General features: G+C 30.8%; 1 protein-coding gene across 3 annotated transcripts in view; it reads right to left on the bottom strand.

Moving 5' to 3' along the window:
- The window catches only part of LOC107441594 (uncharacterized), a 137,980-nt gene that overhangs the window by 74,729 nt on the left and 44,716 nt on the right, over window positions 1–18,535 (bottom strand). For all 3 annotated transcript variants that reach the window (XM_087163275.1, XM_087163277.1, XM_087163276.1), the window contains 3 exons: window positions 17,040–17,167; window positions 15,817–15,887; window positions 4,410–4,474 (listed from right to left, as the gene is read on the bottom strand). In XM_087163275.1, coding sequence (XP_087019401.1) covers window positions 4,410–4,474; window positions 15,817–15,887; window positions 17,040–17,167 — 264 coding nt within the window. The remainder of the gene's footprint in view (window positions 1–4,409; window positions 4,475–15,816; window positions 15,888–17,039; window positions 17,168–18,535) is intronic.

Genomic DNA, 18,535 nt, shown 5'->3' with positions numbered 1-18,535 from the left:
AAACACTTTTAATGTCGAATAAACATAATATATAAACACTTAAACATCAATTTGAACTTTACTGCAGAATTATATTTTATGTTACAATTACAATGCTTAATAATTAAGTACAAATGTTAGGAAATATGCATAGGATGATTAGACATTACATGGCATAATTATTCTTTTAATTTAGATCCGAATTTTCTTTTCCTTATAACAGAACGTAAAAAAGTTATATAAATATTGCAGCTAAGCTTTTATAAGAGAATACTTAATTTAAAAGTATTTAAGAGCACCCGTTAACATACTCTTAATATCAAAATGACATAATTTTATTTAAAAACAAATAATAAACATAGCAAAGAAAACATTCATTTTTATTGTTACATTTATAAATATCTAAAAGTTCGTAAACATTTTCGCCTAATTTCTTTTTTAAACACGAATCTCCTCTTTTACAGTGGCTGTTTACGAAATAAATGTAAACACAATCCATCAATGAACCAATTGTTTCATCCCACCAAATACGAGATTACGCGAGAACACAGACAGGCGTGCACAAAATTATTGAAATTTTTATTTTAATTCACAATAAACGCGATAACTTCCCAAATTCTTGCAACCATGAGTGATAGTCAACAGCCAATCACAATGCGAAAAGCCCATTGATCCGACGTTATCATTTCCTTGTTGCCATTCTGTAGTAGAAACTATGGTTTAAAATTAGTTACCAATTCCTATGAAGATAGAGACCCATATAATTCTTCATGAAAAAAAAATGCTTCTGAAGAAATGTCTCAATGCCATCTATCGCCTAAGTTTACTTATACACAAAATAAATAGGAATTTTATTTAGGCAGTGTCGTAGTGCCATCTATGGTCTGCATTTACATTTATAGGGGTTAACTTAAATTTACTTAGTTGTTTTCAAAGAGGTTAATTTAATTTTTTTATTTGACATTTATTGATTGCAGTCTTTATTCTCTTCACGATTTGTACAGTTCTTAAATTAGACAAAAATTAAGATAAAAAGAAAATGTCATCAGTCTTTCTCTTCCAGTTGAATATGTCATGATCAAAAGTACCCAGAAATTAACTAACTACTCACAGCTATTGGCAGAATTTTGGAACTTATATTTATTTTTATTTATTTATTTTTTTTGTAATATTCAAATTACCTATATATCCTAATATAACGACTTGTAAATTACATCTTGTAAATTACATCCTTTTGTAATATGGAAATTACATCCATTTTTTATTTTTTTTAATTTTATAATATTCAAACAAACTTTTTTTTTTAATAAAATAGACATTTTAAAGAATTTCTTGAACCTGGCATTTCACCATTTATTTTTAAAAAGTCGTAAAATAATTCATAAAAAAAATATTGAAATTGAAATTTTATATATACAACTGATAACGACTTGTATTATGTATATTGAATAAATTTAATAGAAAATATTTGCCCCAAAATTTTGATAGGTATAAATTTGCAAATAAATATTTAAATTAACACATTCGTTCTCGCGGCATCGAACCTGAGACCTCCTGCACACTAGCGCGAAATTGTACCCACTATACACTTTTTAAATACTGTACATTAAAAAGTTAATACATATACTACATATACACTTTACATTAAAAAGTTAATACATACTTTTAAATAATTATAGATATTTTTTGAAATCTTTACTCATAAATCATCACTGATATGTAGTAACTTGTACTAACTTATCGATTTAAGGGAGGGAGGGAGATAAAAATTTTTCATTCTTTTCACACCTTAAGATATAAATAAAAATGTTTGCAGTGTCTGAAAACCTGATGTAAAAAATCCAAGTCTTTAAACAATATCAGTTTCTTCGAATATATATCATATCAACATATATCGAACATACTTTGCTTAATTTTACGTTTTTATATGCTGCATAATTGATATTTATGACAAAGAATTCTGTTCCATTTAAAGAAGAAAAATCAATAAAAATTTTATTTTGTTTTAAGTATCAAGTATTAATATAAACTATTTGAATATATACGAATATATAATATATTCGAATTACATCTTATTTAAATATATAATATTAAATTAAGATTATTTTGAAGATTCATCATTAAAAACAATTTATCCCAATTGTAAATTATAAAAATTATCAAAACAAAAACAGAGATCATGGCTTTTTTTCTTTCTTTTTTTTTCAAACTGAAATAGAAATTGGTTGGACTCCGTTGTGAGATTTGATCAAAAATAACAGAAACATTTGTCACAGTAAAGCTGCTAAAACTTAGAAGCAACGAAAATGTTTCCATTTGCAGGTTACGATCAGGCATTATTCACAGTTATTTCAGTATGATTTTTGGAGCAGCGATCATACCTGTGAAATTTGGAACAGCTAGAGTAGCAGTGATAATTGTCACAGTGACAGTAGCAGTGAAATTTGTCACAGTGAAAGTAGCAGTGAAATTTGTCACTGTGACAGTAGCAGTGAAATCTGTCACAGTGACAGTAGCAGTGATTTTTGTCACAGTGACAGTAGCAGTGATTTTTGTAACAGTGACAGTAGCAGTGATTTTTCACTGTGACAACTTTTTGGTTGGAACACAACTTTTGACAACTTTTTGGTTGGTTCTTTGTCACAGTGACTGCTCCAGTCACTGTTCCATTACTTTTGACCCATCTCTAGTATATGCTTGTTGTTACATTCCACCTAAACTTCTCAAAACTGCAGCGTATGTTTTTGCGTAAAATTGAAATTTAAATTCCATTTTACTACCACTGGGAAAAATCCTCGTCGAAAGGATTAAAAGTTGGCAGGTATTAACTATTAATACCCTCTCTTCATATACACACAGTTCCACGCCAAATGTTTAACGAGGAACTGCTTTAGCAGTAAGACGCCATTTTCTTAACTTTGAGAATTGTTATATAATCCTTCATCTTTTTTTAATTTAATTTTAGTGGTGGCAAATACCTTATAGTTATAAATAAAATATGAAGTGCGCCGATGAAAGATACGTAATATTTCAAAATCGATAACAGACTGAAACAGCTGTATACCTCACGAATAACACACACATTTTGAATTAAATAGTATTTATTTAGTGAGTAGATGGGGGAAAAAAAGACAATGAAAAGTTACGCCTACTTTCTACGCTAGGCTTTAGTTTGTTTTTCTATGATGAAAAGTTACTTTTTTAAGATAAAACTAAATAGTTCTACCCAATATTTATTTCCATCAAAGTATAGCTACGAATTATCATCTTGTTCCGATTTATCGAAACGTATTTCTATTTAGAATAGTTATGCGTAGAATACAAACGAGCATACAGAAAAAAAAATGACGTATTACCCTAAATAAGTTATAAACGAAAGATCAAATATTTACGTTTCTTCCTTTTTCCCACAGCTCCTCGCCACAATGTTTAAAAAGTTTAAACGAGGAGGAACTGTTTTAGTAGAGATGAGATTTATCAATCTGTGTATGAAACATATTAATAAATAAATATATATCTTTTTATAATTTAAATTTTAGTGGTGATAGTATTTATATAGATATAATTAAAATATGGTGTGCACCAACATAAAGAAAGATAGACATAATTTTTCTAAGTCCATGACAGACTGACGCAGGTGATTATCACACACAATTCGAATCAAATAACAATATTTAATTATTTATAGAGGAGATGGAAGAAAAGTGAAAAGTTACGCCTACTTTTACGCACTGGTGAAATATGAAGTGGAGAAAATCTAACCGCATAATTATAAAACGTCCGGCATTTTGTTCACGTGTAATAAAAATAACACGGACAAAATTAGCAACAATAAAGATACAAATAACGAATAAATTAAGATGAAATGAAGGATGGAGCACTTAGCTTTAAAAAATAAAATACAATTAATTTAGTAAATTCATTTTCAGCGAAAAAATTTAAAGAAATATGTAAGGAAAACTATTGAAGGATGAAAATTAATTTAAATTTCACTCTCTATCAGGAGACCTTGGAAAAGAAATAAGTCAATAGATATTTAAAGGCTACAGTCGTAGTAAAAACTAGTAACAAATAAATTTCAATTTTTAATTTTTTTCCGGGAATAATGAAAATCCATAACTACCAATTGTTTTAAACGGATGCAATTTTTATATTGAATTGCTTCCTCGCCGTGATAAATTTCCTTACAGTCAATTGCAATTGTTGAGAATAGATTAACTCCTCCCGAATGTTATCTAATATTGAAATAGTTCTTCTACCAGTATTTTCTATTTTCCGGTACCAGTATTTTCACTTTTTCCGGCGTGAACATGTTAAATAAAAAAATTTATCGGGAGACATCTAGATTTATCTTTCCAATACTTTTAAATAAAATTTCCAGACCATGGCAACCCTGTTCATATTAAAATGTTTAAAAAAAGGGATCTTACCTTTTATATTCTACAGCTGTGAGACTAAACTGTGATGCCCAGCACTTTTTCACTGAATGGAAAATCTAAAAATATGCAACAGTATGCAAAGATCAAACTTTTGCAGGATTGTTTATGAAGGAAAAAAAAAGCTGATGGTCAAACCATTTCTAAATTAATTCTTGCTTAATTTCTAGAGAAAAAAGTCAGGTTGGTAGCTGTTACATACCTGCCAACATTCATTATTTTCGAGAATGGATTATCCAAGTGGTAGTAACACAATTACCGAAAAACAGTTTTACTCAAATGTGAAAAAAAAAAATCGTGCAGGAACTAGAAGAGTTGGCAGGTATGCTGTTACAAAGAGTATACATTAAAAAAGCTGCCAATTTCCAAGTCTTTTTTAAAACATTTAATCTAGTGGTAGTTAAGTTTATGTTTACTGTATTATTTTTAGTCTCTCAAACTTATTTTCGCCACCATTTCGTACAAATGATTTAAAAGTTCATATATAACGCCACTTTGTTCCAAGTCTCGTGGTGAGGCTCTTAAAATGTTGACACTATACAAAACTATTCAGAAAGCTTTGGTTTTTAAATGGGTATCTCTTTATAAAATATTTTATAAAAAGCGAAGGAGTTGGCAGGCCAGCATAAGTATAAATTATTTCTTGATTATGAATATACATATATATATATAATATTAATTAACCTAAAAGTGATTTTCACGTAATTAGGTGCTTGCAACTCGAGAAGAAGATGATCACTGATTCACAGACACCTGAACTATGACCTCAGACCCATAAGTTATGATGTTAATAAAGGTGAAGTTAATTAAAAATATCGTCGTCTCTCACATCGAATTTCTTAAAATCGAATTCTTTCTCGTCTACGATTTTTACTTAACTTAGATTTATTATTTGCTTATATACTTTATTGTAATCGTTATATATATATTTATATGTGTGTCTGGCAACTTCCATGCTAATTAGTATGTGTTCGACGTGGCTTCAGGCCTGTCTTTGTGTTAAGTAAGAAATATGTAGTGAAAGAATTGAAATCTTTGTGAAAGAATATAGAATGTTTCACTTAAGAGAGTTGATACTTGACGGGCATGGATTACTCGAAAGAACAGTTGCTCTCAATGCATATCACAAATGTCACGGTTCAACTACCAATCAGGATCGAAATACCCACGCTACTTCATTACTCCGAAAACTAATGTTTCTATTAATCTATCCTCAGCAGATATTGAAATATCGAATAAATATAGTAATATCAACGAATAAATTAATATCAAATTGGATATAGCAAATATTAAGGACATTCACCAAAGCGACTATGTGATTGTTGACATTCACCGATGAAAGTAAACATTCTTTTGGTCCTTCACGGTAACACACACACACACACACACGCACACACACACACACACACACATATATATATATATATATATATATATATATATATATATATATATATATATATATATGTAATACAATAAGTAAATACTTTTGTATTAATAAAAGAATTAAATCTCTTTCGGTTTCATAAAATGTCTTTGTTAAAGAATAAGCGTAGAGAGATTCTATTTTGGGAAATCAAGGCTGAAAACATACCATTGAAATATAAATAGATTTATATTTCAAAGGAAGAGTTATTTATAGAATCGTGCCCTTTTTCACTACCATATAAGGAAGCAGAAATGATTTTCCTTAATGCGTAAGGATACAAGGAATGTACGAATGTGCCTTTTTACTTCAAATCTAGGTTGGTATAAAACCTAAGAACGCATTGTTTTGCGTGTCCTTTTCATCATAATGTGATCCTGATAAGCTGTGCCGGAATTGTCCGGAGTCTTGTCCATTCCCCTCCCGTAGGGAGCTTGGACGTCAACTGTAGCAATACCAGTCTACATTTAATAAACCTGTTTAGAACGTCTGATGGCTTATGACTGCAATTATTTCAAGCTAAATACAACACTGATAACAGGGTTGGAGCCCTGTTATTACAAGCCGACAGCATAGTTGCTTGCTGAGGAAATCTTTGACCGGCTGTGACTGCTACGTTGAAATTTTCCATCAACCCCCGGAGGAGAAAAAAATCGGCAGTGAAAAAAACGTTGAAGGAAGGAAGGATGGCGATTTTCCACCCGTACTACTGGTACCTCGTCGCGCCTGGAATGCTGGAGAGTGTCCCCCTGAAACCAGTGAAAGTATCCCATCCGATGACCCTACAATTCCATAGTGCCACAAAGTTGGAAGAAACATCAAACATGGTAGTGATTCGACACCGAGTGATCCTACAATTCTTACTACTCAAGTTGTGAATTAAAAAGTGATATATTTTGTGTCTCTCATCAAAGAAAAATAGATGAAGGTCAAAAGAAAGTGTGAATGGAAAGGATTTACTGTAGATATATTTTTTTTTCTCTCATTTTTTTTTCTCAATGTTATGATTGAATATTTTAGTAATATTAGATATGAGTAGTAATTTAAATATTTTATTTTGAATAATGGAATAGAACATTATACAGAGTTAGATTGTATTTCTTGTGTTTATATATTTTTTTTATATATAATATTATGATATAGTATTGTATTTATCGTGCATCTAAAATGTTTTTAAAGGAAATAAATGTGATTCAAACGTCAATTAAATTAGTGACGGCAAACAAAATTAAGTTATTATTTAAAATTCTGTTTCCAAATGATTTTTCTAGATTAAACCGTAACAAAATTTTAAATTTTTCTGAATTTTCTTTTGAACCAAACGATGAAGAATTTTCAAACAAACTACAAGAAATTTGTAATACTTTCAATTTTTCGGACTTAGTCAAAATTTCAGACATTTTAAATATTTCCAGTGAAGGAAATAAAGATGAAATTGCCAAACACATCTTAACTTGTTTATGCGATTTCAATTTTTTAAAAAATTCTTTAGTAATTGAAAATCCCTCTGAAGATGAGGAGGAAACTAAACAATTTCAATGTAAACAAACTCAAACGGATTTTGAATCACATTTACCAATTAAAAATTGTGTAAGTCAATTTACACAAGCTAGTTTAAATACTAAAATGTATGTTGATAAAGAAATACAAACTCATGTTTATACTGATAAAGATATGGCATCCTATAGTCAAAATTCTAGTAATGATTTAAATAATAGAGAACCTGTAACTAAATTAATAGTTAATTTCGCTGATGTTGAAGCAGTTACTCCTATTTTTAAAGGAGAAAAACACGAAAATATAAATTCTTGGTTTGAAAATTTTGAAACTCATGCTACCTTATTTAAATTGTCTGATATGCAAAAATTTTTATTTGCTAAAAGATGTTTGAAGGGAAATGCATTAACTTTAATTAGAAGTGAAACTCATTTAAATTCTTATGAAAAATTAAAAAATCTTTTGTTTGAAGAATTCGGACTTAGTTGTAATAGTGCAGAAGTACATGCAATGTTGCAAAAAAGAAAGCAAAGGTATAATGAAACACTTCAAGAATATTTCCTAAAAATGAAAGAAATTTCAACTCAAAGTGATATTGATGACTTAGCTCTAATCACTTACATAATTCAGGGAATACCAGACCAAACAAATAATAAATCAATTCTTTATGGAGCCAATAATCTTTTTGAATTTAAACAAAAACTTAGAATTTATGAAAAAATTAAAAGTGACTTAGACAAAAATAAATTTCAAAATAATAAGGGACCATTTATGAAAAAAATGGAAAACCCAAAATATGACATAAAGTGCTATAAATGTAATGCACCAGGACATAAAGCCCCGGCTTGTCCTAAAAATAAAAGTGTAACCCCGAATGTGACAAAACCCAAAATACATCATACTACACAGGAGAACCCATTGAATCAATGTAAATATTGCTCAAAGAAAGGACTTTTGAATCAATTTCACATGGGCTCCACGTGTGTAAACAACCCTAGCAATGTTGTTGAAATGAACGTTCAAAATATGACAAATAATCAATAGCAATTAATAATATCCGGATATAAAGTTGAAAATGGATATATAGTTAAAAATGAATACCTAAATGGAGGTAAAGTGGAAAATAAATACCTAAAGGGACGTCCAAAACAAAATAAAAATGAAAAAGTTAACAAAGAGATATTGTTGAATGTTGATACCGGGTCAACATTGAATGTAATACCAAAAGATTTGGTGTTAAAATTGAATATTCCTATTAAAAAATGTGAGGAATTGAATGTTACCCAAACGAAAGGTCAACTAGCACTTAACAAAATTTGTGAGTTTCCCCTTAAATTAGGCAAAATTGTTAAGTCAGTTAAGTTTTTTGTAATTGATACTGATTTACCATATGCTTTACTTGGGTTGCAGACTTGCAAAGAGTTTTGTTTGTTTATTGATTGTGTCGGGCCAGTTGTTACTCAATTTGGTAAGAGATTGATCACCTCTGCTAATTCTAACAGTGACAACTTATCTTTGCACATTAGACAACAAAATTCTCAAAATGTTAAAGTTAAAAATGTTGAAAAAATAAAAGTTGAAGATGTTTCAGTTAAAGTAAACATTGAAAAAAATAATGTAAAGGGTAACAAAAATAAAAGGAAAAGGACAAATAGGAAAAAGAAAAAATGTCCAAAATTTTCAAATGATTCGAAGATAGATCTAGGTAATGGATGCATACATTATCAGGTTAATATCGACGAAAAAAATAAAAAATGAAAGCGAGATAGAAAATGTGGACTTAAAAGAAATTTTAAAAAGTTATGATGATATTTTTGCTAAACATAAACATGACGTAGGAGAAATTAGAATCGAACCGCAAAGAGTCAGGTTAACATCAGATTTACCTATATCTCTAAGGCCTTACAAAACATCCCCAAAACAACAACAGGAAATTGATTTACAAACAGAAGAATTGTTAAAAAATAACATTATAAAAGAAAGTTCATCCCCTTATGCTGCCCCTGTAACTTTAGTCTTTAAAAAAGATGAAAATAAAAAGAGTCGTTTATGTGTTGACTTTAGAAAATTAAATCAAATTACAAAAACAGATTCTGAACCTCTACCTTTAATACAGTCTTTAATTGAAAAATTATCTAATAGTTGTTATTATTCTAAAATAGATTTATCACAGGGATATCATCATGTTCGTATTCATCCTGATGACACTGAGAAATTAGCATTCGCTACTCACAATGGTCTATTTGAATACTTAAGATTACCTTTTGGCTGGAAGAATGCACCAAGCATCTTTCAACGTACAATTCGTAGAATTTTAAATAAACATAAAATTAAATTTGCTACAAACTACTTTGATGATATCATTATATTTTCTAATTCTTATGATGAACATTTAACCCATCTTAAAAAGATTTTTGATATTTGTAAACAAGAAAACTTAAAATTAAAACTTTCAAAATGTTCATTTTTGCAAAAACAAATAGAATTTTTAGGATATGAAATTAGCAATGGAATTGTGTCACCCGATAACCATAATATTGAGGTTATTAAAAAATTATTGCCCCCTAAAAATGTAAAATCATTGCAAAGATTTCTTGGATCAATAAATGTTTACAATAAATTTATTGATAGTTATGCAAGTATTCGACATCCTTTGAATAACTTGTTAAAGAAAGATGTAAAATGGGTGTGGTCAGAAAAATGTCAACAATCTTTTGAACTTTTAAAAAATGCTATTATTTGTAAACCAATTTTGAAAATTTTTAATCCTAATCATGAATGTCATCTTTTTGTTGATGCATCGTTAGTTGGAATTGGTGCTGTGTTAAAACAGACAGATGAATGTGGTGTATTGCATCCTGTAGCTTTTCATTCTCGTTCCTTAAGGGACTATGAAAAAAACTATGCAATTACAGAACTTGAATGTCTTGCTATTGTAGATTCTTTAAATAAATTCCACCATTATCTTTTTGGCCAAAAATTCACCATACATACTGACCATGCTGCTTTAGTTTGGCTAAAAAATGTTAAAAATTTAAAAGGTAGATTATTTAGATGGTCATTATTGTTAAGTATGTATGAATATGATATTAAATACACAAAAGGTTCTACTAATTTTGAAGCAGATTGGCTTTCGAGAGATGCAACACATTCACTTGTCAAAATTAATTGTAACAATAATAATGTTCATGTTTCACATTTGTTAAAATTGGATGAAATTGTTGAAGCTCAAAGGAAAGATAACTTACAAGGTAAATTTGTTGATATCAATAATGTATTGTGTGTACGTAAGAAAAATTTTACTAAAATAGTTGTTCCATTTTCGTTAAGATTAAAACTTCTGCAAAGTGCTCATGATAAATTTAATCATCCAGGAGTTCAGAAAATGATTAACTTAATAACCCCTGTTTATTATTGGAATAACATAACTTCAGATATAACAAAATTTTGTAGACATTGTCATACGTGCCAATTAAATAAAAAACCGCGACAAAAAAGATTTGGATTATTACAATCCTTACCCCCTGTTAATCAGTCATTTGACTTGCTAGCAATAGATAGTGTTGGTGGATTGAATTACTATAATTCAACAAAAAAATATTTAACTTTAATTATTGACCACCTCACAAGATACATTTGGGCTTTTGCATCAAAATCCATTAGCTCAGAAACCTATACAAATTTTTTACATCAAATTTTTCAAAATCAAATTCCTAAATCCTTGTTGAGTGATAGAAACGCTGCCTTTACTTCTTCTCATTTTAAAAAATTTTTGAAGCATAATAAAATTCAACAATTATTGACAACTGCACATCATCCGCAGTCTAATGGCAAGGTAGAACGCCTTGGTCAAACAATAATTACGAGTTTAAAATGTAAAATCAATGAAAAACCTAATAAAACTCCCTGGCCTACTTTGTTAAAAGATATAGTTAATACTTATAACTTAACTCCCCATTCTGTAACAAAATTTCCACCTGCATACCTCATGCATGGTAGACTCCCCTATGAAAATCCCTTAGAGGAAAAAATCTATCCACCTGTTGAGGAAGCTAAAAAAATAGCAATTCGAAGAACTAAAGAATATCATGAAAGAAATAAAATCTATTATGATCCTAGATTTTTAGATATAGATTTTAAAACTGATGAATTAGTTATGTTTGAAGAATTTACTTATCCTAATACGAGGAAGTTGTCACCTCCTTTTAGTGGACCGTATAAAATTCTTCAAAAAATTTCAGAAACTAATTACAAAATAAATAAAAAGAATATGTTGAGTAAACAAAATTTTGAAATAGTACATGTATCAAAGCTTAGGAAATATCACAACCCACAAATGTTGAAATTAAATCATGAATAGAGTCCAAAGGAAAAGAAATTTTTTTACTCTCTTCAAAGGAAGAAGTAAACCCTATATTTTTGAGAGATCCGAATCACGTGTGGAGATGTTTACCTCTACATCATTTTGATGTGAGGGCGATGCAAGTTGAACTTTTTTTTTCTCAAAGGTGAGAAAAATTTTTATAAACTATTTTTATATTGTCCAATCTGGATCTCTCATTTTCCCTCTGCTTCATGAAATTCTGTTTTTCTCCATTTTAACGGGGAATACAGATTTTCATAAAGTAACTAACCCCTTTTAACCACACAGAATCTTAAATTCTGAATAAATGACACTTGTTGTCCAGTTCGATTTGCATAAAAATTTTGTATATTTTTGTGTGAAAAAATTTTTTTTGAAAATTTTAGTAGATTAGTTATGTAAATATTTCAGTTTTCTTTCTGTTTAGTTACTAAATAGATAAATTGCATAATCATGTTTTTCATATTTTTGTCATTGTAAATAATATTTTTTCTTCTCATAATTGAAAAGATGTTGTTTGTAGTAAGGAAAAAGGAACAATCGTACCAACCTAAAAATTTTAAATTTAAAGTATTCTAAATTTTTTTATTTTGGCTCACCAAAATTTTTTTTGGGGGGGATGTAATACAATAAGTAAATACTTTTGTATTAATAAAAGAATTAAATCTCTTTCGGTTTCATAAAATGTCTTTGTTAAAGAATAAGCGTAGAGAGATTCTATTTTGGGAAATCAAGGCTGAAAACATACCATTGAAATATAAATAGATTTATATTTCAAAGGAAGAGTTATTTATAGAATCGTGCCCTTTTTCACTACCATATAAGGAAGCAGAAATGATTTTCCTTAATGCGTAAGGATACAAGGAATGTACGAATGTGCCTTTTTACTTCAAATCTAGGTTGGTATAAAACCTAAGAACGCATTGTTTTGCGTGTCCTTTTCATCATAATGTGATCCTGATAAGCTGTGCCGGAATTGTCCGGAGTCTTGTCCATTCCCCTCCCGTAGGGAGCTTGGACGTCAACTGTAGCAATACCAGTCTACATTTAATAAACCTGTTTAGAACGTCTGATGGCTTATGACTGCAATTATTTCAAGCTAAATACAACACTGATAACAGGGTTGGAGCCCTGTTATTACATATATATATATATATATATATACATATATATATATATATATATATATATATATATATATATATATATATATATATATATATATATATATATATATATATATATATATATATATATATATATATATATATATATTAGGGCGTATCGAAAAAATCGAAATTTCTTAGATCTTTCTGCGGTAGTGCGGAAAAGATGTAAATTCCTATTATTAAAAAATGAGCGGAATCTTAAAACTCTGGGTTGATATCTTCTGTTGCCTCAATGGGCCTAAAGTTCCTAAAATTCGACTGAAAATAATTAAAATACAAAAATTAGTACTTAACCACAGATTTTGTTGATCGGTTTGAGGTAGCACTTAAAAGTTACAATATTTTAAAAACAACAATTATAAAAAATTTTAGAATTACAGATTAATATCTCCTGCCTCCTCATCGTCATCTAATTTTGGAAATTTCGACGCATTTTGGTACTTTTTTGTATAACTGTTTACTGTTTGCACAATGCACAATCGAGACATACTGGATTTGGCGCTCTGCCAAAAAAAGTAGAACAACCTTATTTTGAACCCTATTTTGACAGTTCTTGTCAGTCAAAGATATGGTGTATCCAACAGAACCACGGCTGCTATAGCATGGCGTGTTATGAAAGATTTGAGTTTAATATCGGATTCACATACCAGCCTCGTTAGAGACAAAAATAAAATATGGAGGGAAAAATCGAGAATATACAAAGAAATTGTCTCAAAATCAAATGAAAATCGTTCCACTATATATGGCCTTTATTTTGATAGACGACATGACAAAACTTTAACATCAGAAACATACGAGGGCAAGCAGTTCTAAAGAACAATTGTAAAAGCTCATTACTGTATTCTATCGGAGCCTGATTCAACGCACATATGGGACATGTTACGCCTGTAAGTGGATCTAGTCTTCATATATCTAATAACATTTACGAATATGTAACAGGTGATTTATTGGATGATTTTAGTAACCTTTTTGTTCTCGGGTGTGACGGCACCGTAGTGAACACAGAAGTGTTTAATGGCGTAATTCGCAGGCTTGAATTGAAACTTCAGAGAGCAGTGCAATGGATTATCTGCTTACTTCATTTCAACGAGTTGCCATTACGACACCTATTTGAGTCCATTGACGGCAAGTCATCTGAGCCCACATCTTTCACCCGAGACATTGGACGGAACCTCAAAGGATGCGAAAAGCTTTCAATTGTTGCTTCTAAAAGCATTGAATGCGAGATGCCAGATATTGATCCCACCACTCTCAGTTCAGATCAGAGATACTTATTAAGCATTTGCACCGCCATTAGTTCTGGCGTTTGATGTTCAGATCTAGCTAACCGGGAACCGTGAACATTGAATTCGGCTCACTGGCTACCAACTGCTAATCGAATACTGAGGTATATCTACATATCTACATCAGGTATGAGGTATGACATGAGGTATATCTACATATCTATTGATGTATATCTACATTAGACCCATCAAACTAGTTGCTAACTTTAGTTGTATTCATTCTAAGAGTCTACGCACCCTCATGGTTCCGAATAAAGATTCATCATTCCATAAAAGACAGTACTATACATCTGTGGCAATTCATCTCGCTACTTGCCTAAAAAGTATCGTGACGTAATCAAACCAATTATTTCTCGCAACGCTTACTTTGCAGCTCCAGAAAACATGCTTTTGGTTAACGGATGAGGGGTGCCATATTAGGACCCTTGCAACTCGGTGGATTATTAAGGCAAGGGAAGTTCGCCCAGAAAGAAATTGTGTTCGCAGATTCGTTATTCCTGCTCTTAACTTTGGAGCAGAAGACTATGTAGATCTCATTAACTGGCAAGCTTGTTATGTGTTCTCCCGTTCTCAGAGAGATCAGTTCTCAAGAACTTCTGAAGATGATAAGGGACGGTATGCCAATGGACTGCTGGAACTTTATTAAATTTCCTTCACACACACAAGTAGTGGAGCGGATAGTGAACCTCGTTACTGCAGCTTCGGGAAAAAGAGTTGGGCCGCTGAACAGGGATAGATTTATTAGAGCGACACTAGAATCCAGAAAACATATGTCAAAATTTGAGACAAAAAATGATATCAAACAGTAATGCTTTTGTCATTTGTATGTTTAAGAGGTAAAATAAGGTCTCGCTTCCCATTAAAATGAGGTAAGTGTGAAGTTTATTTACTTACATTTTTTGTCTTCATTTTCCAAAATTTTGTGGCGATGAGGCGGCAGGAGATATTAAAATATAATTCTAAAATTTTTTATGGTTGTATTTGTTATAGAATAGCAATTAGTAAACACTACCTCAAACCGATAAACGAAATATGGGTTTGTTCATTATTTTTTTTAATTTAATGATTTTTAGTCCAATTTTCGGAACTTTCGGCCCCCTGAGGCGACAGAAGATATTGACCCAGAGTTTTGACATTCCGCACAATTTTTAATGATGGGTGTTCACATCTTTTCCGCACTACCGCAAAAAGATCTAAGAAATTTTGATTTTTTCGATACGCCCTAATATATATATATATATATATATATATATATATATATATATATATATATATATATAAGCTCAAAATGAAGAATAAAACAAAGAAAAATTATAGACATATGAAAATAGGAGGGGGGGGGGGAATAATAAGTGAAAAAATAACAAACAACAGTTTTAAAAAGAAAAAAAAAGAATGAAATTTTATTAAAAAAACCGGAAAAAAACAGAAAAAAATATATATATATTATCTTTTCATCAGCCATTAGACTTTTTAGTGCTTCATCGATCGATGATGCCAACCGCGCCAATCGACTGACGTTACTATCCACTTTCCTACAGTTTTTTTTACTCCCCAGGCTTTGTTTACACTTGTTTGAGTTAACGCAACTAGAGAGCGGGGTTATCAAATTTAATAACATGTTCCATCAATTAAATTAATTATAAGCATAAGACATATTTACATTATTAATTCCTTGGATGCCGAGAAAAGTATCCATTTGTCCAGCAGCCGACATAACATCTGTGTCTTCACCTTTATATAAGCAAAAAATATAGCGAAATTAAAAACAATATTTATTTTTCAAAAATTTAAAAAAAAAAATAAATAAAGGATTAAAAAGCATGCATATATATGCAGGGTTATTCATAATTCCTTTCGGGGTTCTGAAGCGTTATAATAGTTAAAAAAAGAAGACGAATATGAAAAAAAGAAACATATGAAATTATTCCGAAACTATTCAAGTTTTACTTACATACATTACAGGTGTTCTATGTGTGAACCCTTGGTCACATTGCGATAGTCCAGTTCCAGCTATACTTTACTCAGCATGGTACTGTCCATGTTATTGATAGCACGTGTTATCCTTTCGCGCCATCTACCGGCAACTGCTTAAATTAAAACTCGAATACTTTCGGAATAATTTCATAAGTTCTTTTTTACCATATTCGTCTTCGTTTTTTTACTATAACGCTTCGGAACCCCGGAGGGAATTGTGAATAACCCTGTGTATCTGTGCTTTGAGTACATTTGACGAATGAGACTCGTCATGCATTTATTACAAATAAATGAAGATTGGTGATTAAAATATTTTGCTGTCAGTCTGTTTCAGAAAGAAATAATACATTGATAACTATCACTTCACATAAATGACAAAGCATTTAGTGAAGGTGTCAGGTTATATTTGGTAACTATTTAACAAAACAAAAACATTTTTGCCCAAAAACTTACTACCAGGTTTTAAATTTGGTTGTTTCCTCTTAGTTCGGAATTTAAATAAACCGTAACCAAAGGGTAAAATTTCCCTCAATTATAAAACGATTACTCAATAGAATTTCGGATCATGTTCACAACTGATTCATTTTTTAAATAGTCTGCGCAGAATACTTATAAAAACCTGTGAGGAAGATTTCTGATGCAGGAGGTGATGGAAAATTACCCGTACTTTTCATAAGAGAAGCCACAAGATAACAGCAGTAAAGTTGCTTTTCATATGACGCTTAAAATCTTTGATATGCAGTAGTAGAAAAATTACTTAAAATTTAAAACAATAAACTAAAAAAGAGAAAACTTAAATTTCGATACCAGTCGAAAATATATTTTTGCAAAGCGGAGCAAATTAGCATCTCTGTACTATGTCAGTTAGTTCATTTAATTAAAAAATAGGAAGGGAATGGTAGGCATTACCTGTTGCAGAAGATCGTACTGCAAACCTAAGACCTTCAAATTCACCATCAAAAACTAAGTTTAGACTCTCAACAATGCTTTTACAGATCCCATCGGGAAGAGTTGTGTGTAAAACAGCCTCCATAACACTGAAAAAAAATTAGAGGATTTATATATCAAAAACAGTATGTCTCTAAAACATTAAAATCAGAAGGACGAAATTTGATTGGATGGTCTGAGTCCTGTGGCATCACCTTCTCCATCAGAAAGCCTCCGCGCAGTTTTTATAAGTAGTCTGCGCAGACAATTTGAAAAGTAATCCACTTGTGCGCATGAACCGAAATTCGATTTTATTAGTACCTAAGTCAATATTCTTAAGGGTTCCATCAAAACATTTTCATGGTTTATGTTGGTTTGAATGCGATTCGTGATAATCACCATCATCCAACATTTTCCATTATGCGTTTATGGATATGACAAGAAACTTCCATCATTCCGAATAGAAAATGCTACGTTAGTACTATGATGGTTAACCATCAAGAGAAGTTTAATTCTCATGGACCAACAATCCATGATGATTCGTGATGGTTCCAACTATACATTTCCATGATGGTTTAATGAGAATTCTTGTTGGTTCTCCGGAACGTACCATCAAAACAATGTGGATTTTTTTTTATCTTGGACCATCATAAATCTGTCCGAATTCTTACATTGCGATGATGGTTGTTCGCTATTTCTAAGATATTAAGATGGAAATTCGTGATTATCCATAATAGTACAATAATGCATCTCCGATGGTTTAATTATAATAATTGTCGGTACAGCAGGAACATACCATCGAAACAATTTATTTTATGTTGGCACTTAAATTCCTATATTAGAGGGATGGTGGTTCATGATCGCTGCAATATTTCATTTCTAAGAAACTACGATGGAGATTTCTAATGGTTCAACCTGAACAAATTACTATTCTAATGTTGGATCATCATAAATCAATCCGAACTCCTACTTTGGGGTGAGGATTTCCTTCAAGTTTATGTTGGTACATCAATGGAAAATCATTAAAAATTTTTACTTGGGTCATACGAGAAATTTGCCTTATACAGGGTGATTCTAAAAAGATGGGCAAAATTTTAGGAAGTGATAGTACACACCCAGACAAGCAATTTTTATCAAAGAATGCGTGGTCGAAAACAAAACGCAAAGGTGCTGGCGCATTTGGAAAGTTTTTTCATGCAAACGAGAAAGCTCCATTCCTATTGTGAGTTACCGCGCTACGTTATTTGTCGCCAAGCTTTCGGCTGCTGCAGGGAAAGTTCGCCTATCTTTTCTTCGCCGTTGTACCAGTATAGCCGCTGCCGGCCACTGTTGTGAACACTTATCGTAATCACATGCCATTAAATTTGCTTTTATAACTTAACTTCATCGTTCTTTGTGTGTTTTTGCCTCATATAAGAACATAAACTTTGACGCCCTCTGGCGGTTTTGGGTTTTGTTTTCGACCATGCATTCTTTGA

This window comes from Parasteatoda tepidariorum, chromosome 5, assembly GCF_982258835.1.
Source record: "Parasteatoda tepidariorum strain Cologne lab strain chromosome 5, Ptep-v5.0, whole genome shotgun sequence".
Classification (NCBI taxonomy): domain Eukaryota; kingdom Metazoa; phylum Arthropoda; class Arachnida; order Araneae; family Theridiidae; genus Parasteatoda; species Parasteatoda tepidariorum.
This window is presented reverse-complemented; position numbering and strand designations above follow the sequence as displayed.